Source organism: Antedon bifida, chromosome 7 (assembly GCF_963402885.1).
Source record: "Antedon bifida chromosome 7, ecAntBifi1.1, whole genome shotgun sequence".
NCBI lineage: Eukaryota > Metazoa > Echinodermata > Crinoidea > Comatulida > Antedonidae > Antedon > Antedon bifida.
In genome coordinates this window covers 9692178-9716058 of record NC_136232.1, presented here as the reverse complement: position 1 = coordinate 9716058, position 23881 = coordinate 9692178, and the positions used below count along the sequence as shown (strand labels likewise).

The 23881-nt window shown below is 30.8% G+C and overlaps 1 protein-coding gene across 3 annotated transcripts in view; it reads right to left on the bottom strand.

Moving 5' to 3' along the window:
* Positions 1 to 660: 660 nt before the first annotated feature.
* Positions 661 to 23881, bottom strand: part of LOC144847944 (uncharacterized) — a 98149-nt gene continuing 74928 nt past the window's right edge. For all 3 annotated transcript variants that reach the window (XM_078704547.1, XM_078704549.1, XM_078704548.1), the window contains 22 exons: positions 22096 to 22263; positions 19846 to 19929; positions 18855 to 18931; positions 18436 to 18497; positions 17668 to 17896; positions 15956 to 16059; positions 15465 to 15608; positions 14729 to 14890; positions 12385 to 12501; positions 11576 to 11709; positions 10951 to 11101; positions 10517 to 10607; positions 9670 to 9872; positions 7691 to 7762; positions 6223 to 6488; positions 5649 to 5779; positions 4295 to 4432; positions 3750 to 3877; positions 3387 to 3469; positions 2723 to 2813; positions 2066 to 2206; positions 661 to 1670 (listed from right to left, as the gene is read on the bottom strand). In XM_078704547.1, the coding sequence (XP_078560673.1) occupies positions 1383 to 1670; positions 2066 to 2206; positions 2723 to 2813; positions 3387 to 3469; positions 3750 to 3877; positions 4295 to 4432; positions 5649 to 5779; positions 6223 to 6488; positions 7691 to 7762; positions 9670 to 9872; positions 10517 to 10607; positions 10951 to 11101; positions 11576 to 11709; positions 12385 to 12501; positions 14729 to 14890; positions 15465 to 15608; positions 15956 to 16059; positions 17668 to 17896; positions 18436 to 18497; positions 18855 to 18931; positions 19846 to 19929; positions 22096 to 22263 (3064 nt within the window). In that variant the 3' untranslated portion in view covers positions 661 to 1382. The remainder of the gene's footprint in view (positions 1671 to 2065; positions 2207 to 2722; positions 2814 to 3386; positions 3470 to 3749; positions 3878 to 4294; positions 4433 to 5648; positions 5780 to 6222; positions 6489 to 7690; positions 7763 to 9669; positions 9873 to 10516; positions 10608 to 10950; positions 11102 to 11575; positions 11710 to 12384; positions 12502 to 14728; positions 14891 to 15464; positions 15609 to 15955; positions 16060 to 17667; positions 17897 to 18435; positions 18498 to 18854; positions 18932 to 19845; positions 19930 to 22095; positions 22264 to 23881) is intronic.

Below are 23881 nucleotides of genomic sequence, written 5' to 3'. Positions count from 1 at the left end.
ATATATGCGCATATATTGCGTTATCATCATCTTATAGACGTATAGTAACCATTTATGTCAAAAAATAAAAAGGTCGAAATTTGGTCATTTTTCGAAAAAATCCCTGAACTATAGTACAGGAATTTTTTAAAAAAATGTCAAAAAATGCACTTTTCAAAATACTATTATTATGCAATATTTTTGCTATATATGCGCATATATTGCGTTATTATCATTTTATAGACATATAGTAACCATTTATGTAAAAAAATAAAAAGGTCGAAATTTTGTTTACTGGGATTTTTTCAAAATATGGCAAAAAAATGCACTTTTCAAAATACTATTATTATGCAATAATATTGCTATATATGCGCATATATTGCGTTATCATCATCTTATAGACGTATAGTAACCATTTATGTCAAAAAATATAAAAAAAAATTGAAATTTTGTCATTATAGTACATGGATTTTTTCAAAAAATGGCAAAAAATGCACTTTTCAAAATACTACTATTATGCAATAATATTGCTATATATGCACATATATTGCGTTATCATCATCTTATAGACGTATAGTAACCAGTTTTACCAATAAATAAAAAGTCGAAAGTTTGCCATTTTTGAAAAAATTTCTGTACACAAAATGTTTACATTCTCTCCCTATCTATCACTATATACATATTCCAAAAGCAAACTTGCTGTCAAAAGTTTATTGCCAAATTACAAGTTAAATACAAGTTATATACAATGTGTGAAATTGCACGGAATACAAGCAGGTTAATACCACTTGAAATATCAGATACAAGAATTAATTTTTGAATATAGTAATTGAATAACAATAACAACCAGTAAATATACATAGTGTTTGTAAAGAGATTTTAAATATTCACAAGACAATAAATCATCACTAATCTTGCTTATAATAATAACCTTAATAATTCATGTTTTATTTCCACTATTATTTTACTAAATTGCTATATTTATTTCTTTACAATCACAAGTAATTTTTTTTTTAATCATGCTGTATTTCAATATTAAACTGTATTACTATAGCTTATTACAGATAAACTGTTTATTTGCATAATAGTATAATTAATAGTAGTATTAATTAATTAATTAATTAAAATTGCACTAAACCCTGAACAGCCTTCTAAGGCAATGAACAAAATTCGATATTTATATTAACAAGAAAATTTTCTAAAATTCAAACAACTTAAACTCAGTCATCTGATAATACAACAATGTCTATAATGATACAAAAGAAATTCTAGAAATTTTAAAATTGTTAAGAGTGTAAGTATAAACAGACAAAAACACAACAACCAAAACGGTGCTATTTTCAGTATTATATTATAAGTACTGTAATCGTATAAATAACGGGATAGGATCAACAGTCTGCAATTTAAACGGTAGTTTCTTGAGATGGGAAATGTTCCTGAGCGCCAATGCTCGTCGCATAGTCCCAATACTTTGTCCGTCCAACATCACGAATTATCATACGTACCGAAGTAAACTGCTCCAGGACCGACTTAAGGTCTTTGCAAGAGAGGGCGTGGAGGTCCACATGAGTGCGGGCCCGCACAGACCGTCGCCGTGGAACATCGTAGAGTAAGTTAATATCATCAAAATGGTCTCCTTCCAATAATAGCTTTGATACTTTCTTTTCGTTCTTTTCTTCCATAATTTCAACCTGCACAAATATTGTATAATATATAAGTACATTTTTTATGACACAGATTGATGGATTCTTACACATAACCTTTCATTGCAGTTTAAAAAGTAAGGAATTGTTTAAAATATTAATATGGTATATTCCTGAGTACAGTAGAACCCCTATCAAGGGGACACTTTTGGACCCCACAAAGTGTCCCCCTAATAAGATTGCCCAAAATCAGGGTTAAAACATTATATATCGCCTTGTTCTTTTCACAGGAAAATGTTTCCTTATTAGGGATGTCCCTGAATAGGTGTGTCAAAAAAAAAGAATATCCATATAAATGAACCAGGGCATGTGGTGTTCAATCACTGTCAAGCTTACTTTTAGAAATATAAACATCATATTTGTATGTTTTTGGCATTACTTACTGTTCCACGGTAAATAAAGTACATTTCGTCGCCAACATCTCCCTGTCTGACTATGAAATCATTTGGCATGAACAGAACAGGTCGCAACATTAGGCTCAGCGCCCTAAGGAAGCTGTCTTCAGCCATTTTAAATATCTCAACCTAAAGATAGAGTTTAAAATATCATTAATATAATATTATTTATTTATTTCCTGGGTGGAATAGAAGATTGTATTAATGTGCAATTATTTAATTGTCTGCTAGTATATTGATAAAAATAATTATTAATCAATAATTATTATTAATTATTTTGGACACCAATGGAAACTAATTCTTTTTTTTTTAGAATTAATTGGGTTTTCCTGAATCTATTCATCTTCATATGTTTCTCCTTTGTTTTTTCATTCGACTGTTATTTATGTATCAACTTTTTTTCTAAAATTTGTATGATATGGATTCGAAATAAAAACAAACAATATTTTATTAATTTATATTGCGAAAATTCTATAAAATATATGTTAAAACGACACAACAAGATAATAAATTTTAACACAATTTTACATATTACATAAATACATAATTTTAGCATTTTACCCTTGTCCTCAAACTTTCACACTTGGTAATGTATACTATACTACTATACTGTATTCTTAATGCATCTTTTATTTGTAAAATTACCTTAGTTAAAAGGCCTTTATTAATGGTAAATCCAATGTCTGTCTGCAAACAGTATTGTGCATCGTGAAACAATGTGTACTGATCAACACCACTGAAACAGAAACAACAAAAGATAAAAACAATAAGGAGAAAGTTTAATTCACTTTCTAGTTCTAGTTGTCACATGACCTAGAGGATTGTAGGGGCGTAGCAGATGAGATACAGTTGTACTCATCATGATATGATACACAGGCATAAGCCATATCTCACAGTGGTGCCTATCTCCTTTAGTTAGTTAATAAACAAAAGAGGGACTACTAGATGAGATGGAGTATCCAACCAAGGCAATCTAACAACAGGATGCCAAGCTGTGGCTGCGACACGATCCTTTACGGCCCTTTAACATACACCGAACGCCATGAACAATATGTACATAGTACAGTATTGTTGATATTTGTCGCAGCCAGACATAAGATCAAAGGACTGTTACAAGTTTCTATCATGGCAAGGCGAGCTTAGTTTCCTGTTGTTAGATTGCCTTGATAAAACATTGTTTTAACACTATGGCCTACCAATATTCAAGGAAAAGTGTATTAAGATGTTCTACTATATTATACAGTAATTACAATAGTATGAAGCAACACAACATAAACAATGAAATGACAAGATAAAACAATAAACTCACTTGTGACGAGCCCATAGATAATCAAAGTAGCTGATGACACGATTCCTAAGTTTACTTGACAATTTCTGATCTTTCATTTGGTTCTAAAAAAGTTTAAAATAAGGGTATATATATAAATTATTCATCACAAGCTTGTCTACACTATTAAACTTTATGTGAGAAAAAAATGTGATGTGCCCATATATGGACATGATGATGTCATATCACTACCATATATATCACTACCATATTTGGGCACATCACACAGTTTTTGTCAAATTAGTTTGATAGTGTAGACAGATCTTTACATATGATTTTGTGAAGATTGTACAATGATTGTATATATATTGACAGAATTTTAAAGAAAATTAAATAGTGGTTTACCTTGATGGCATCCAGTTTCTCTTCATAGCTAACTCTTCCAGAATCAGCATTTGCCAGTGTAGAGGCAATATTACCCAGAATAGAGCCAAACAGCACCTGCCCTGCTACCATCACAAAGCTTGCAAACACTGTATACAAAATACAAAACTGGTTTTAGCTAATATATTTTTACTTTTACTAGTTTTACTGTGTCACGTGTGGGACCCAAATAGATTTAGATAAAGAAAATATGGACAAGAATGATACAGGATAACTTCAAAACAGCACTAAATTACACTGGCCCACTAGAGACACACCTGGCCCACGACAGGAATAAATGGCACAAAATAGATGTCTGACGATGATGTAGCATGAACATCATTGAATGATCATTTTCATTCAAATTGATTATGTGAATGAAATTTAAACTTTTAATGAGGGTGACTCAAAACAGGCTGGTGTTCAAATCGGGAACAATACAAATACTAAAACGAGAAAAAGAATGTCAAAAAAAAGGAAAATAAAGAGATTTAAAAGATGCTCTTAATATTTTTATTTTAACTTACCCATTTCAACAGTACTGTAGGCATGTATATCTCCATACCCTGTTGATGTCAGTGTTGCTACACACCAATATATACAATCACAGTATACATATAATTCATACATTTTTGGTTTATCTTCTGGGTTCTCATAATAATACCCTAATGACAAAACAAAATATCTTCATTTTAATGCAAAATAAAAGAAACTATACTATTATGTTAGACAAATTTTGAAATTGTTATGAAGGAGTTTTACTTTGGAATTCAATTTCTGCTGATATGTAGTGTTAACTCACAGAAACCTTTTGTTAGGCTTTGTCTACACAATCAAACTGGTTTGACAAAAAAAGTGTGATGTGCTCAAATATGGTAATGATATGCCAAAATATAGTAGTGATATGACATCATCATGTCCATATATGGGCACATCACATTTGTTTGTCACATAAAGTTTGATAGTGTAGACAGAGCTTTAGATAAATTACATCTACTTGAAATATTAATATATAAAACACTGCAGAATTAAACAATGAAGTAAAAGTTGATGGTAATTGTAAAATTAATATCTTTAATATCGATTCTGTGCATAACTCATTATGAATTTAATATTTTTATGTTTAATATTCATAAAATATACTACAATGTATATCATATTGCTTATTACATGGTATAGATAGATATTATAATAATATTGAAATATAATGAGCAGTTTTAGTAGAATAGTTTCACATCAGACATTTCCCTTGAGGTGAAATAAAAGACAGCACGTATCGTAGTATCCAATTGTAACATACTTTACATCACATCAAAAGAACAGAAAGAAAATCATCAGAAATGTCAAAGGATACTTTGGCATCTGGGGACTATTCCATTACCATCAAGGGGACCTTTATTTGGGGGTAAATTGTAGTTTTTTTGTATTGTCATTTCTTTATAAAAACGTCCCTACAAAAGGCAATACCCTTTACACATACCAATTTTGCTATGTATTTTATCTGTATTTTACAGAATTTTAACCTAGTTAAATTTTAACATCATTTTTGTATAGTGTGAATTTTTAACTTTTTAACTTTAACAAATGAAAATAATTTCAAAATATGTACTATATTTTATTGTGTTTGACGACCATGAATAAATAAAATGGAAAATGAAAAAACTCATTATTTATATTACTGTAGCAATACATGTCATTATGTTTAAAGCTCTGTCCACACTATCAAACTAGTTTGACAAAAAAAGTGTGATGTGCCCAAATATGGTAGTGATATTCCCAAATATGGTAGTGATATGACATCATGTCCATATATGGGCACATCACATTTTGTTTTGTCATATAATGTTTGATAGAGTAGACAGAGCGACGGAGACTACATACCATTGTACGCTGCCCAGGACTCTTTTTTGCATTTTTTGTTTGGACAGGCTAATAGGTACCAGAGACTGGCAAAGAAATGGATGACAATCACCAAAATTACAAAGAACTTGGTCATACGGACATGGAAAACACTGAAAGAGAACAAATAAGATAGTATATAGTATAGTATTAGTTTATAAAATGTGTAAATAAATGGGATGTTATCTTAAAATGAACACTAAATAATGGTTATTATTATTTTTTATTAAAAACTTTATCCTCATACAATTTATAAACATGAAGTTAGTAATTTGTCTGAAGCACCAAGGTTATGAGGTGGGGGAAAAAATGTAAAATGTCAACTTTAAAGCTCTGTCTACACTATCAAACTTTATGTGACAAAAAAATGTGACGTACCTATATATGGACATGATCATGTCTATCACTATCATGGCCACATCACACTTTTTCAACTAGTTTGATAGTGTAGACAGAGCTTAAAACCAGTATGGAAATACAATCAAATATGTATGATACTACTTAATAATTAAAATATAAAGTTAGATATACAAAGGTAAACAAAAGCTCTCCTCACTTGATATTAAGCTCAGTCTCCCAGGATTTGAAGAATTCACTGAGCCTGTAGAGACGCACTAAATGGATCAGTCTTAGAATAGTCAATGCTAGAAACTTCTGCTTGTTGTCCCCGCCGGCAAGTGCAAGGATGTCGAGGGGCAGAGCAGCGACCACGTCTAAGATGAAACCACTTTTCTTTTTCAAATACGACTTGTACACCTTATTAAAATCTCGCTCTAAATCTCCGTATTCGTTGGCACAGCTTACATGGAATTTTACATAAATCTGTGTAATAAACATATATATATATATTTTTTTTAAATGTGTTCAAAAACATTATTTAATATAAAAAATAATAATCTAATATATAATAAATTAAGACCACATAAATTACAACACATATTCTTGTCAAAGCACAGTGAAGTTTTTATAAAATTAAATATATTGTTAATTGCAATGGAATGAATAATTTCTTGGTAATCTAGCATTTTTCACGCTGCTGCTTTATGTGCCCAAATATGGTAGTGATATGACATCATCATGTCCACATCACATTTATTTCTCACATAAATTTGATAGTGTAAACAGAGCTTTAGTTGTACAATCAAAGAATCAGATTTTGGATGAAGAAGTAAAAATTTGAAGAAACCTTTGCATTTGACAAATAGAGACAAGATCATTGTCAAGATATATGTCATATGTAACATCGATGCCTAATGTTACAAATACCCCAAAGCTAGGCTGCACATACTACAATGTGTCTTTCACCAGTGGCATACTGACAAGGCATCACTGTGAGTGTAAGGATCATTTTATCATGACCCAACAATTTTATAAAGGTCAAATGGATAGTTTGATAAAGATGATAAATGACGAGCAATTTTTTTATAATACTTTTTTTTTTTAACTTGTCAATTACAGGATAGATAAACTATTTTATAATTTGTTGTGCTTAAACTAAGTCTCAATTGAGGCTTAGAAGGTAGAGTTAAACAACCCTGGCACTATAGGTCAGGATTGGACCTTGGGATTAGATGGCAAGCACTTTAACCGCCAAGCAACAGCTTATTATTTTAAATGATACAATTATAGACATTGTTAGCTTAAAGATATTTTTCCCCTAAAAATATTTTAGTTTTCACATTTTTTGTTGAATATGCCATTTTAATGTAACATAAGAGTTATTCATTTTGAGCAAAAATTGGATCGAAAAAAAAATATATATTTACCTGAAAAATCTGTAATTTAAAGCAAATAATAGTCAAATTGGCTGCCAGCCAATGGGTTTTTGGTTGAATTTAACCATTTATTTTGTCATTTTATAAGTGAAAACATTATTTTTTAGGGGTTTTTTTTCTACAGAAGTGATTCACTTGGTTAAAACTACAAAATGGCATATTCAAAGTCTGATTTTATTAATCTTCATTTTTCATGTTTTTGGGGGACAATACATCTTTAATGAATGATGATTTAATAAAAAACTTTACCTCAAAGACAAATACAGCCTCAGAAACATAACTGAATACCAGTATGTAATTACTTGGCACCTGAAAGCAGGCCTGCAGAAAAACAACATTAGAAAATAAATTCCACAAAATCATAATATTAGGTCTTGTCTACACTATAAAACTTTATGTGACAAAAAATGTGATGTGCCAATATATGGACATATATCACTACCATATTTGGGAATATCACTACCATATTTGGGCACATCACACTTTTTTTGTCAAACTAGTTTGATAGTGTAGACAGAGCTTTAGTGAATAAATTCTTATAATATAGATAGATAGATAGATAGGATAAGTTAATAATGAAGATGGGCTTTTACAGAACAGTAGACCCCCCTCCTTTGGGATATAGATAGCCACAAAGCTGTTAAGGCTAGTGGCTAATAAAGCAGCCTCCCCCTTAAATAATCACAACTTTAGACATACATATACACAGACAAAGTCTTATTACAAGTCTTTGGGAGTGGAGTTGTTTTGTCATGAGAACAAAATCCTCGCATCTGATAGGATTTGGACCCTGGGATTGGTAACCTAGCATCTAAACCACCTTTAAACTAATACAGTATATACAAAGTACAATGTTCTTCACTACAATAATTACTGACCGAAACTAGGTCTAGCATAATTTTAACGTTCTACTCATGAGATTAAATTGGTACCTAATAAGATATAGTAAATTATAGCCTAACAGAAGCTGTGTAGCGTGAAATGAAGCTATCCCAAAAGAGCGACAACGATGCTAATTTGTGCAGGAGTACATAAACAGGCACGCTATCTTAGTTAAAGCGTTTAGTCATTTTTGATGACCCAATATGGTGGCGATTTGCTCAAATATGGTAGTGATATGCCCAAATATGGTAGTGATATGACATCATCATGTCCATATATAAGCACATCACCCTTTTTTGTCACATAAAGTTTGATAGTGTAGAAATAGCTTTAGTTTTTTATGTTCACCTATGAATGTTTTCATGACAATTTTCTTCAAACTAACAGAAAACTGTATTTAATTAAATCGGCTCTCTAGTCGAATATATTTTGAAATAGATGAGTAGCAGAAAATAATTATTGTGAGGGACAGAATTGTATATGTCGAATTTTAAAATGGGAGTCCATGTGACAGTACCTGAGCCACAACATTAATAACATTAACAGATACCTATTTACAGTCCATGTTCAATATATCTATCGTACGAATGTAATAGTCAGTAGGGGAATTGTACAATTTATCATTCATTTCATATCCACTCACTGAACACAATGTTTAATCTCAGCTAAACAATAAATTCACATGATAAATTGCCATTAAGGCAGCCACCCTAAAATAGATCATTACGAGTGATTTGTCAAAAGGCCTGTACTCAGGTGTATAAATCGCTGCCTAATAAAACAACAAATTACAGTCAGCTAACGTGTTCTGTGTTGCGTGAAAGGAAAGTCTCCCAAAAGAATATGAATGATTACAAATTTTCACTTGGTTACTTGCATATCTTCAACCAAGAATAGAAACTTAATCATAGTATAACATATTGTTAATAAGTCAACATTTAGTAGAGGCAGGCTTCTACTGTTCTTTCAATAAATCAAAAAAAACAAAAAATAAGACTTTAACATGCTTTATTTAAAGATATATTGTCCTAAAAAATATTTTTTTTACATTCTTTTTAAATATGCCATTTTAATGTCACATAATAGTTATTCACTTTGACCAAAAACTAGATCGGAAAAAAATGTAATGTAAAGGATTTTTGGCTAAAATTAACTGTTTTTGTCTTTCTATAAGTGAAATAATTATTTTTGTTGATGTTTTTTTTTTACAGAAGTGAATAACTTTATTAAAACTGCAAAATGGCCTATTCAAAATTTGATTCTGTGAACATTTATTTTTCATGTTTTTGGTGGACAATACATCTTTAACATAAAAAATATTGAAAAAAAGTCATTTTATACATTACCTGATACAATATTGTCCAGGTGGTGAGAAATATAAGGAAACTGGTGACTCTCTTCAAACCAACAACAAACATACTGTTGGGATTGAGTACAAAGCGATTTGAATCCAGAAACCACTGCAGATAGTTGCGATTTCTACAACAGCGCCCACTAACAGTTTGCACTTCATCTATCTCAATGCTTGTCTCTTCTAGTATTGTAGGACCTATATTTAAAGGAAGGTCTTAAATTAAATACTGTATATCTTCCAACCTAGAACACAAAATTGGGCCGACTTTGGGTGGTGAGACTATACCCAGGGAAACCTTGTTTCAGGAAATGAATGATTGATAATTAGCATTTCTTGTAAAAACTCATCTGAACTGGCTAGAAAGAGGCCTACATCAAGACCAAAAGTAAAGACTGGGACTATACCCGGGGATATGTCTGTTTGTGAAATTGAACATAAAATAGGGGGCGGGATTAGACCCGAATTGGGATTATACTCAAGGGTATACGGTAATTGTTTTTGTGTCAACAGATATAAAGCGACTTTTGCCCAATTTGAAAATTAATAAATCTATATTTAATCAATTGAACGCATCCGAGATGATCTCAATCAAGAAGGGTGTTCTGATGTATACACACTGGTCCTCCAGTTCCTCAGTACAGAAAAGGGATTAGCATATAAAGAGCAACTCAGACAGCATCGTACGCCGACGCCTGAAAAGTCGTCTCATCGGGAGACGGCCTTTAGTTGGCATTTAGTGACAAACAGACCTTTTACAGTGTCCCGATAATTTTTATTAATGAATACTGAAAATGATGATTTAATGGCTATAATTTTGTTCAAAGATTTATTTCAGTTACCTGCAGAAGTTGCTTTCCCATTTGCTTGCTTATCCTTCTTATCCTTCTTTGCTTCCGGTGTTGCTGCCGCCTTTTCCTCTGGCTTCTTTAGCTACAAGATAGTACAGCATTTGAACAATGCAAACACTTGTATTCTCACATACACGTTGTCATTTCATTTATTTTGTCTCCATAAAAATACAATATAAAAAAACGTAGACAAATAACAAGAAAACAACACACAAAACCAGGCAGAGACAGGATTCCTAAAAAGCGAACGTTTTTCAAGTGAACTTAATCCTAAAACAATAATTAAGACGCCGTCAGTGACACAACAGACATGAAAACAAAAAAGTACACAAACAAATTCCAAAAATTGTGTACATGTTTCAATTTTTGTGTTGCCTGATTGTTTCACTGACGATTTTAATGAAATAATTTGATGCTATAATTACCGGACTGATCTTAGCGTTGCTGCGTTTGCGTACAGCATTGATACGTTCTTCCGCTACCGTATAGATCGACTCTTTGATGGATGGATAGTGTGTCAAAGCAGCGTCTAAGTTACCTTTGTTGAGGGTAAACATGTCTACATTTGTTCGAGCTCTGTGGAAATAAACATTTATATATTTTATGATACTGTATTTAGATGTCAAATTGCTAAAGTTGTTTGAATTTTTTTTTTTTTTTCCAAAAACCTAGTTAGTTGAGGTTTTTGCCACTGCTGGCTGTGCATATACAGTAATATTAACACAGTAGATTAGTGGTTAAAATACTGGCTTATCAATCCCAGAGTAATGGGTTCAATTCCTGCCGCTGTCACATTACAAGACCAGGATCATTCTCATAGCCAATACAGTGTAGTCATATAAAATTCAGTTTAACAAGGTGCACTGCATTTGCCATCCTGTAAGTGGCCAGTTATTTGGTACTGATTTTGACTAGAAATATTATTATAATAATTCATAAATAACATAGATTGCTATTACTATAGGCTCATGCCTATTACTTGCTCCTGGCAAGATGAAATGTAAAACGTACTTTTAAGGACTTTTGTCGAATAAATATTATTATTATTACCTAATAGAGGCTGTTCTAGGGCAACTAAATACTAGACTGATTTCACCAAAGTATCTACCAGACTCCATGGTGTCATACACAGTACAACCATCTTCTGACACTACTTCTACAATACCTCGATGGATGAAGAACATCTACAAAGTAAAATGAATTGATAGTGAGGGCGTGTGGCGCAGTGTGTTGGACGTTCGACTACTGATCGTGAGATCAAGGTTCGAATCCAACTCTCGCCTCATTGCTTGTATCCTTAGACAAGATACTTTACTTACGTTTGTCTCTTCTCCACCCAGGTGTGTAAATGGAGACACAACTTTGCGCTGATTACTAGCTGCATTTTGGGAGTATGTTTCCATAGGTGTTTGATCAGGAAAAAATGACTGGGATAATAATTTTCAGCGCTTAGAGGTTTCACAACATTAGGCGCTATATAAATCCAGGATATTATTATTATTATTACAAAACAGGGGACCCCTATGGAAACAAGCTCTAGAGCTCTATAATATCCTCTTGCTCTTCTCCTGTCATTTGTAAATTGAGCTGTAGTAGAGCTGTAGTTTGGTGGTTATCATGCTTGCCTTCCAATTCCAAGGTCAAGGATTCAATCCTGACCTAGTGCCAGCGTTATAACTCTCGACTCAACTTCACCACCTAAGCCTCAAATGATACTTAGTTTATAGTACACGATAAATTATAAAATAGTTAATCCATCCTATAATTGGTGAGTTTGTGCTCGTTGTTGGATGCGTATAAAATAAGAAAAAAAAAATTGACAATATACAAAACAGTAAACAAAATAGGTGTATACATACTTCTTTTCCAAAGTCAAACTTTCTCACTACGTATTCACCACTAAGGAAAAGAACGGGTCGCATACACATGGACAACATTTTCTGAAAACCAACTTCTTTGTTTTGGAACAGAGGTACCTATAAATAAATATAATATATTATAAATTTAACCTATAATTTTAATCAAATTTACTAAAAACAACAAAATAAAAAATCAATATGTTTAACATTTAGAGTCACAATGGGAAGTATAATTTTAAATGATGCGAATTGAAAGAACCTCATTAAGGAATTGTAAGTGGAAATTGCGAAAGACTTTTTTTTAAAGGCATTAAGAATTTAAGTATACAAAAAAAAAAGATGTTTTGATTTTCAAGCATCTTTCTGCATATTTCAAGTTATTATTATTAATGCTCAGTGATGTATTTTGTATGAATAGTCATATAACCTTGCCAATGGAAATACGATTGTAGTAACTTTACCAATGAAAACATCTCAATACATTAAGTCGCTGTTAAACCTGACCTAAACTTGACCCACTTAGCACTTCATACTTTGGTAATTTCATATTTTATACTGTAATTAATAAGGTACCCTAACCGACCGACATCAAAAAAATCTCTCACATTGTACGATGTGAAGTCATTTTGAAATATAATTGATTTCCAAGGTTGAGATCCAATAAACAATCTTACTAATATTCTTGACAGCATGATGGATTTTAATCAGGATGAAATTTTTAATTTTTGTTTACTTTCTCATCTTTGCTTTGATTTCTACAACTGAATTTGTCGAGAGAAGGAAGCATTAATAACGCTAATGTTCTGAACGCAACTAGTCTTTGACAAAAGAACAAACCATTATAGCTATGATTAATTATTGTTCTAAAATAATAAGTCATTCCGATAGTGAGTGACCGTATATCTTGCTCTTGTTAAAAACAACTTTCTTAAGGTGTGCAAATGACTGTTACACACAGGAACACCACTGATTCTGTAATTACATTTATTGTCATGGCAACCAATCTATGTTTCTGACAAAGTAATTATTCTATGGGTTATTTGTAACTGCATTCTCTACCTTACTGTGATGGATGTCATGATGTATTATTAATATCACTTTTATTTCTATTACCGCTAACACCGTTTTATAAATTATTCTATTTTTTATTTAGGCATTGAAAACAATTTCCAATAGCTTTATTCATTGTTATTTTGGTGGTAAATAGACATATTTCATACCATACACTACATTTTGGTAAAACACCTGAGTCTCTCCTTTCCCACCTCCTCTCATCCCCTCCCTTCCTTCTTTCCTTCATTTATACCCCTATCATTCCTTCAACACTCCCTTTTTCCCATTCCCCACTCCTACCCCCAGTCATCCTCTTCCCAATTCCTTTCCCCACTCTTCCCCAACAGAGACTTAAGTTCTAGTGGATTTATCTTCCTCAGGTTAGACTAGACAGCCTGGATTCAATCATGAAAAAACACATAAAGAATTGATTAAACCAGATTGCTGTAGCTCTGAGGAAAAAGAGAGCTCTGGTTGTCATTATAAATGCATAAGAAATTGAGATTTACTGCTGAAACAAATGAGCCGATCGATGTCATGTATCACATTTTGTTAGGTAAACATACATTTGTAAAATGGCGATTGATTTAGGTGTGTTCGTTTTATTATTTAATGTAACACCAATTCAAGACAAAGGAAACAATAAACCGCATTTTTAAATCATAACTCTAAAACCGTCTAATAACTGTCTAATAACTGTTCTTAATCTTAAGCCCTGTTTACACTATCAAACTTTATGTGACAAAAAAATGTGATGTGCCCATATATGGACATGATGATGTCATATTACTACCATATTTATGCATATCACTATCATATTTGGGCACATCACATCAAACTAGTTTGATAGTGTAGACAGAGCTTTACTTGATTTGTATTCAAACACATTATTAAGATGTAAAAATGTGAAAACTGTAAACAAACAATATTGGACTGTAACCCTGAAGGGCTGTGTCAGTTTTAATTAGTCTAGGTTCTAGACTGTGTTTCGACTTAATAAGATAAATGGCACATGTGGCGGTTCATACGTATAATACTTAAATTTAAATGCAGACTGGTGGACTAACATAAAAAAGACACATTAAATACAGACTTGGGGCAAGTCTATGTTTTAATATGCATTGCTGGTTTACGAAAAACAGACAATAATGAGAAAAAGCACACCGAACTTGTCTATTTTATTATATGATCACCTTACATATATTTCTTCAGCTTTAAAGCACTTTAAACAGGACTATAAATGTTTAACACAGTATAAAAATACTTTTTTTTTTACATTTACAATACATACCTTATTTATCATCTCTTGATATAAATTCAGAGTGACATCCGCCTTCAGTGAAAGAGGTAGTCCATCGAATAGCGAGTCGGGGTCAACGCCCTTATTACGAAGCCACAAGTAGTTGTAGTACGTGATGACTCGCTGTTCTAAGTTCTTGTTGCTTTGATGATCCTAAGAGCAAAGTGATAATTCAAGTGACACTTATGAGATTTGTTCATGTTTAATGACAGATCAACTTTTTATGTTACAAGAATGGAGAAGAATGTGATATGGGATATTACATACTTCACATGTTATTTATTGACTAAAGCTCTGTCTGCACTATCAAACTACTTTGACAAAAAAAGTGTGATGTGCCCAAATATGGTAGTGATATGTGTAAATATGGTAGTGATATGACATCATCATCATCATCATCATCATATTTTCATTTCTGTGTTTTTTTATATGTTTTGTTTGCTTTAGAGTTTTTTGTTTTGGCGTCCCAGAGACAAGCTTTTGCTTTATTGGTGACGCCACCATTTGGAAATAAATGTTAATTTTGATTGATTGATTGATTGACACAATTTTAGGCACATTTTTTGTCACACAAAATGTGATAGTGTAGACAGAGCTTTATAGCCTAGTGCTTTAGTTCACCTCTTAAGATACCTTTTTTTTAAAAGAACAATTGACATTTTCTGAAATCTTTCATAAAATTTGATGAATAAATTATTATAAAAAAATTATGATAAATATATCTTACTTTTAAGTATCGTTTAACTGCTGTTAATTTCTCTTGGTAGCGGGCACGTTGAGCATCAGCATTGGCCAAGCTAGCAGCAACGCTAGCAATGATGTAGCCAAAGAACACAATACCCATTATCATGGACAATAAGGCTAGCACCATCTAAGCAACAACAAAAAAACAAAATAATGATGTTTGACCTTGCAACATTTAATACATTTACTCGTAATTTTTGGGTGGTGGGACTTGAACCTCCAACCTCCAGATGACAAGCTTGCCGTTCAAATCATATCTCTAGACCATAAAATTATTTTTAAAATAATTTGTACCTCAGCAAACTATTCATCTATTGAATTTTAAAAGAAGCCAAGCAAAACAACTTCTCAAAACTACACTTTCTTTACTTTTATTTAAAATTCTTTCTAAATGTTTGTTTGCAGTCACATTTAGGATTTGTTTGTTACTGATATTGCTATAAAAACTGTTAAATTATTAAACTTGAAGAATACCTCATTGACATTGTTTGCGTGAATGTCGCCGTATCCTACAGACGCTCCAGTCGCTGAAGCCCAGTACAGACTGATGATGTACTGAACGCCAATTGATTTTGTACCTGATAAAAATATTAAACAGTTTCACTCAATTTTCACATGTAGAAGACATCATATATTAACACCTATTTTTCTGTTAAGCCTTTTTATTTACTTCTATGCTAAGTATGCTAAATTATTACTACTTTTCTTTAATTAACTTTTTTTAATATGATGTTTGCAAAATGTCAGTAACAACAATGACACGTTGTAGAGGCATCATATATTAACACCTATATTTCTGCTTTTTTTAATTACTTCTATATGCTATATTTTTAAACATAAAGTAATACTCTTTTTCTAGAACTTTTTTTAATATGATGTTTGCAAAATGTCAGTAACAACAATGACATGTTGTAGAGGCATCATATATTAACACCTATTTTTCTGCTTTTTTTAATTACTTCTATATGCTATATTTTTAAACATAAATTAATACTCTTTTTCTAGAACTTTTTTTAATATGATGTTTGCAAAATGTCAGTAACAACAATGACACGTTGTAGAGGCATCATATATTAACACCTATTTTTCTGCTTTTTTTAATTACTTCTATATGCTATATTTTTAAACATAAATTAATACTCTTTTTCTAGAACTTTTTTAAATATGATGTTTGCAAAATGTCAGTAACAACAATGACACGTTGTAGAAGACATCATATTCTAACACGTATTTTCTGTTGAGCTTGTTTATTTACTTCTATATATTTACTTGCTATATTTTTTAAAACATAAATTATTACTCTTTTTCTAGAACTTTTTTTTTGCAACAATGAAAATATCACAAAAAGAGAATTATGTTTAAAAAGAAATCACACAAAAGTAATTTACATCTGGTAAATAAGCCAATAATTTATAATTGATCTGTATTTAATATCTCTTTACGCTACGGAAGCACAGACTATCTTGGTACGTTTGATTTATATCCAGTATAATTTGTAAGGAATTACGATGTAACAACGAGAATAATCCGCTACACTAGGGGATGAATAACTAAATAAATAATACAGTACAAGGTAGTGAAGTTGTTATACATTGCAACCTTAAGTTTCTACAAAATATTATGATAATATCATTTTTTAAATAAAAGAACATAACATTATTAGATATTCATCATTATTATTTTAAATAATATTTTAGCAGTAGGAAATTAGGTTTCATTGCTACTGAAATGTTAATTAATGTTCTTATTCACAAATAGCCAAAGAAACTGTACTTCACAGAATAATAATATTGGATAAATTGCTATTGTATCTAAGACAATTTATTGGAATATCTTTATTTTTCATTTATTTATTCAACCTTACGTATGCTGACAATCAAGGGGCCCTCATGATGAGTTATGATAAGTGTCTGTGTGTGATAGTGGTTGTGTGAATAATAGTACACCGGGGTAACCCCCTACTCGTTTCGAAAGATGTACTAGGTTCTTTAAAGTGCACATGGGCTAGATGTGTACACATAGACCTACGGTTTATAGTCCTTATCCGAGAAGACTTGTTCTTCCACCAGAACCATGATAATGATTGGATTATAAAATAAATGTAATAATTAAATTTAAACAAATTAAAGTTATGTGACAATAAGGAAATTCTATAAATTATACAAAAATTTCCATTTGTAACTTACGAAAATCTAGTGCCGTATAATTCGTCCATGAATTTGTGTAACAATAATGACTGTTCGTTTTGAAGCGGTCGCCAGGCACATTCGTCGCTGTGATCGGCGGACACGCGTTGAAGTACCACGCACACGCCAATAAGTGTATGAAGATAAGCAGGTAGAAGAGGAACTTGACTTTACGGATAGAGTCTGTCTCTCGTTCAACGCCAGACTCGAGATAGTTAAACGCTAGAGGCTATTAGAGAGATTCATTCATAAAGGAACATTTAATACATTCAATATTTATTATATTACATTATAAAGAATTAAATGGTTTTTGATCAAGTTCATCTCGGGATAAATGAATTAACAATTTGCTTGGAAATCTTTAATTTGTAATGATATGAATATCTAATACAGTAATTTTATTAAGCTCTGTCTACACTATCAAACATTATGTGACAAAAAATGTGATGTGGCCATATATGGACATGATGATGTCATATCACTACCATAGTTGGGAAACACTAAAATATCTGTCTGTCAAACTAGTTTGATAGTGTAGACAGAGCTTTATTAAAGCTAAATTCTATATGTTTTTTGCAAATATTATCATTGATTCTATCTATCTTACATTTATTCTACAAAATAAATAATTCGCTCGCTAGCAATATCATCATTTCTAGAAGACTACATTTCAAGGTCACATGACAGGTATTTATTAGACAGATTATCATACAGTTGTTTTCCCACGGGCGTAATGATATTTCTTAATAAAATAAAAGTTATACATACCACTCTATAAAGCTGAAGAAGACGATTGACTCTAACTAGGGCATAGATATGTACAGAATCTCCTAAAAAAGAAAGCAAAGAGTTACTGTTTAAGGTTACATGCTTAACTGGGAATATGTATAACACACCATGTTTCTGGACATAGATAAGGACAATATCTTTTAGGCTCTGTCTACACTATCAAACTAGTTTGACAAAAAAAGTGTGATTGCCTAAATATGGTAGTGATATGCCTAAATATGGTAGCGATATGACATCATCATGTCCATATATGGGCACATCACATTTTTTAGTAACATAAAGTTTGATAGTGTAGACAGAGCTTTAGGGGAAAAATTGAAAAGTTTTGTTTTTAAAAATGAATATGATAGGTCACACTAATCATGAATGTATTACGGACACTATTAACTTATACGAACCTGAGAAAGTGCGTAATACTGCGTAGGCTATAAGCTCAGTGGGGAAAATGGCAAGCAGATCGAGTACGAAATTGGTCCTATAAAAAAAAGGCAATAAATATCAAGTTTGTGTTTAATACTGTGTGGTAGTATGCATGAACGGGTACAAGAAAATATATATATACATAATGTCAATAATTATATTTGTAATATAGCAAGCTATTTTCTGATACAATGTATGAAAAAAATGCAATCAAAAAAACTTTTTTTTTGTCATTTTGGCCTAGAAAAATTACGAGTGCGTCTGTAAGTGGTATACTGTAAATGACAAAAATTATAATATCTCTAGTCATACCATAAGCTCAGTCTACACTATCAAACTTAATGTGACAAATGTGATGTGCCCATATATGGACATGATGATGTTTGGGCAGATCATTACCATATTTGGGCACATCACACTTTTTTGGTCAAACTAGTTTGATAGTATAGACATAGTTTTATGTTATGCAGTAGTAAAAAAATAAATAGTAAGAATCCATTATTCATCTTACTTTGTTTATCAATTAAATTCCTTTTCAATTTTTCTCACTTATGACAAACAAACAATTTTTTTCTTTATGCTTTATAAATATCAAAAGATTTGATATTACTAAAACCAATTAACAAACTCAATATTACAGAACAGTTGTTACTGATTCTCTTGTATTATTAATTTAAGAATTCAAATTCAACATTTAGATTGTAGATAGTGTCAGACAGCTGCGTTTATAACACTCTTTCCAAACCCGCAACCTTTATATATCCATACAATTCAGACTGTTTACACAGCTATTCATAAAATATTTATCTGTTTTGATATTTTCATGTCTAGTCATGTATCATAGATCAATTCTAATGTTATTTTGTTGTTTCCTATATGAGATAGATGTATTGACAGTCTGGTAACATTTTAAGAATTAGGAAATAAAGATGCATTTGTTTTAGAGATGAATAAAAGATGGGTTCTTACCGGAGATAATGTTTTGCTGTTGATAGTGGATGTGTTACTTGTACACTATTTGAATTATTGAAAGCCATATGAAATTTCAAATACCTATAATAAAGAAATATAATAAATAAAAAGAACTTGTTAAAGATGTATTGTCCCCATGAAAAAATAATTATTACATTTTTTGTTGTTGAATATGCCATTTTAATGTCACATAATAGTTATCCACTTTGACCACAAATTAGATTAAAAAAACTATTTACCTGAAAAAATGTAATTTAAAGCAAAAAATAGTCAAATTGGCTGCCAGCCAATGGATTTTTGGTTGGATTTAACCACTTATTTTGTCATTTTATAATGAAAACATTTTTTATTAAAACTACAAAATAACCTATTCAAAGTCTGATTTAATTAATCTTCATTTTTCATGTTTTGGGGGGACAATACATCTTTAATATTTATAAGAAAAAGATAAAAAACGTTTCCCAATGATGATATATTATTTATAATATTACTTAAAAATATGCAGATACTAACTTTATTCAAAAAGAAAAAATCAAAGTTAGATTTTTTGTAGTGATAGTATACATTACACAATGTTTTCTTATTTTGAAGTTCAAAACATACATTTAAACTAATTTTTGAGGTTAAGCTAATTTCTTTTATAGACATCCATCTTTGAATGTTATTTTATGGATGTTCTGATGATATTAAATTCATTTAATAGACCCCTGCCTGTAACTTAATATTACATACACATCAAACTGTTTTAGCATTGCTATACATTATAATTTGATCAATAAAATCTTGACTACAGCTAACTTATATCATTCTCAATCCAGGTCATCTAACTTCAAATATCATCGTCGTTCCGGCAAAGACCTACATTTGCGTCTTGTTTTTCTCGACGCACAAAATTGTTTTAATTAATAATTTATGCGCAATGGCACGCCGAATTTGATAGCGTGTATGGTCGCGACACCAACAACAATTTTGAGATGATAATATCAACTTATAGAATATCTTAAGTAGGGAAATGTGAAGAAGAAGTAGGCCTGTCGAAAGGTGAAATGATAATTATGATAATAAAATAAACAAGAAACTAACTATAAAAACATTGTATTCCCATCATTACATTCTATAGATTTCATACTATACTTTCTTGTATATTAACTCAAATCGTGAGGCGGAAGATTGCCATACAGTAGGTCTAATAGCGTATTTTGAATAAAGTGCCCTCAACGGCAGTTTTCGCAAAGTATTCTCATAGATTGAAAGCAGGCTTGCCTTTTCTATAGGTAATAATAATATTACTAATTATTTTCTACTAATATACACTTATATTCTTATTTATTTTATATATTATTAAACATATCTAGATATTTTCCAATTTATTCATACTTTTTGGGGTTTTTTGCTTCTTTCATTGTTTATATAATTTAATCACCATTTTATATATTATGATTTATTATAATTTTTTTAATTTATAATGTATTAATTTTAATTCTAAAATTAAAGAAATAAATGTTTATTTGAATTGAATTAATTCATTTAATACATGTTTTAATAATTATACAGATTAATGTAGCTAATTTTGGATGATTTTTATAAATTGTTTATTTTTTTCTTTATATTTTTGCTGATTATTTGCTATTATAACGATCCCAGAAATAGCTTTACATAGCTTTTCATGGTGACGTACTGATAATATTCTAAATATTTTGTTTAATTGAATATCTAAATATCAGAGATTTATGTCTAGAATCTGAACCTTATATTGAACTAGTTTATATAGTACAACAGTTCAAGACATTCTAATATAATGTTTAATATTAAAATATTATACAGTAGTAAGTAAATATTAGCATTATTAATATTTATCCTTAATTCAAGATAATTAAGTACTGCAGTGCTTAAGTAAATCAACAAATTTAAAATTATTTTTTTCTATGCTATAAACTTTGTTATATCTGACCCCTGGTTGACATCCTTCATGTAAAATAATGGAAACAGGTTATTCATTTAACACCCTCTAGCAAGGACAACAAGTAGGACAGACAGATCATCTGCATGGCCAGTTTGTATACATGTGAATTTTATTTGTGTTTTATCACAAACCGATACAATATATATAATACATTAGGACAGTATTACAAATATTTTTAAATATTCAAAATGTAACAACAAAAAAATTATAAACAAAAGTGAAAATAAAGTGAGGTCAAACAAACATTAGTAATGTTAAAAAAAAAAATGAAACAGTTTACGTACATATCGACATAGCAGATGATATCCAGGAAGTAGTTAAATCCCCATAATGCAACATCAGTGTGCAGAAAACAAGCTTGAAGCGTGATCGTGAACGTCGAGATGAGGGCGACAGCTACGCGTAATATCTCCCACCACTTGCAGTATTTACCATCAGACAACAATGCACGACTGATAAGAAAAAAAAACATCACTGTTATAAAAAATCATAAAAATCTTGCTTGTTGGAGATATGTATTAAAAAAATAGTGGTTATTTGAGAATATGTGTTTTAGTTTTAACTCTGTCTAAAATATCAAATTGTATGTGACAACAAAAATGTGATGTATCCATATATGGACATGATAATGTCATATCACTACCATATTTGGGTATATCACTACTTTTTTTTGTCAAACTAGTTTGATAGTGTAGACAGAGCTTAACTGTAATATTTTTCTGAGTTTTAGCGTGCTGTTTATTTGATTGAGGTGTTCAGGCATCGTACAATTTATTTAAGTTTGTGAACTTTAGGTTTATGTAAAATGTACACTTGCAAGCATTTATTAAACACCCAATAGCTGTGAATAAGTTGTAGGGTTATTTGACTACTTTCGCTTACCATGTAATGGATTATTGTTTGTGTGGCGATTTATTCAATCTTTTAAATAGTGACTTAAAAGGACTGTGAATGCATATAAATGTATTGTCATTTGAGTAAGACCCCTTCTTAAGTAGTGTTCTTAAGCTCTGTCTATGGTAGTGTCAAATATGATAGTGATATGCCCAGAATGGTGATGGTGAGTGATATGACATCATCATGTCTATATACACTGTATAGGCAGTAAGATATCTGTAAAGCTCTGTCTACACTATCAAATGTGACAAAAAATAATACCAAATATGGTAGTGATATGGTCAAATATGGTAGTGATATTGTGAAATATGATAGTGATATGACATCATCATGTCCATATATAAGCACATCACATTTTTTTTTACATAAAGTTTGATAGTGTAGACAGAGCTTTACTTTTGCAGCACTGGTCATAGTGCTTTGATCTCTAATTACTTTTGCCATCTATTATTGAGTTTGAATAAATTCATCAATGTAAATCAAATTAATTAAACTAATAAGACAATTTGTATCTTGACATTGTAGCAAAAGCTATAATAGCAAATACATCGTTACACTCCACTGACCTTTAAAGAAATAATAAATACGAATCTGAATTGCAGATGTGCAATATAGTGATAATATTGAATACACAACTGTTATTCATAGTAAAATGTACTGAGTTAAAAGAATACATGAACATAGTAATGTACATAGTCAGAATCTGACCATTGTTTTCATTGATGTAATGGGATTTATATATGCCCAAGTGTAGTCCCATGGGGCCTGGGTTTGAAATTTGTGGAAATGGAGGGTGGGTGGGAGATTATCCTTGGATTGAATGGTCCATGTTCAAAATTTGTGGAAGTTAGTGGGGTGGGATTATTCTCTGACTAAAATAATGGATTGAACAAAGTCTTTTAATTTAAATTTAACTTTTTGTGACAAAAAAATGTGATGTGCCCATATATGGACATGATGATGTCATATCATTACCATATTTGGGCACATCACAATTTGCTGTCACATAAAGTTAAATTTGTGAATTTAATCAAACTAGTTTGATAGTATAAGACAGAGCTTTAAATTAGTAATCAAACATGATCTTTTTTGATACATTATTGCAGATAATTATTACACTACAGGATAAATTCAGTTTGGAAACTACTATCAAATTTTAAAATAATGGAACTC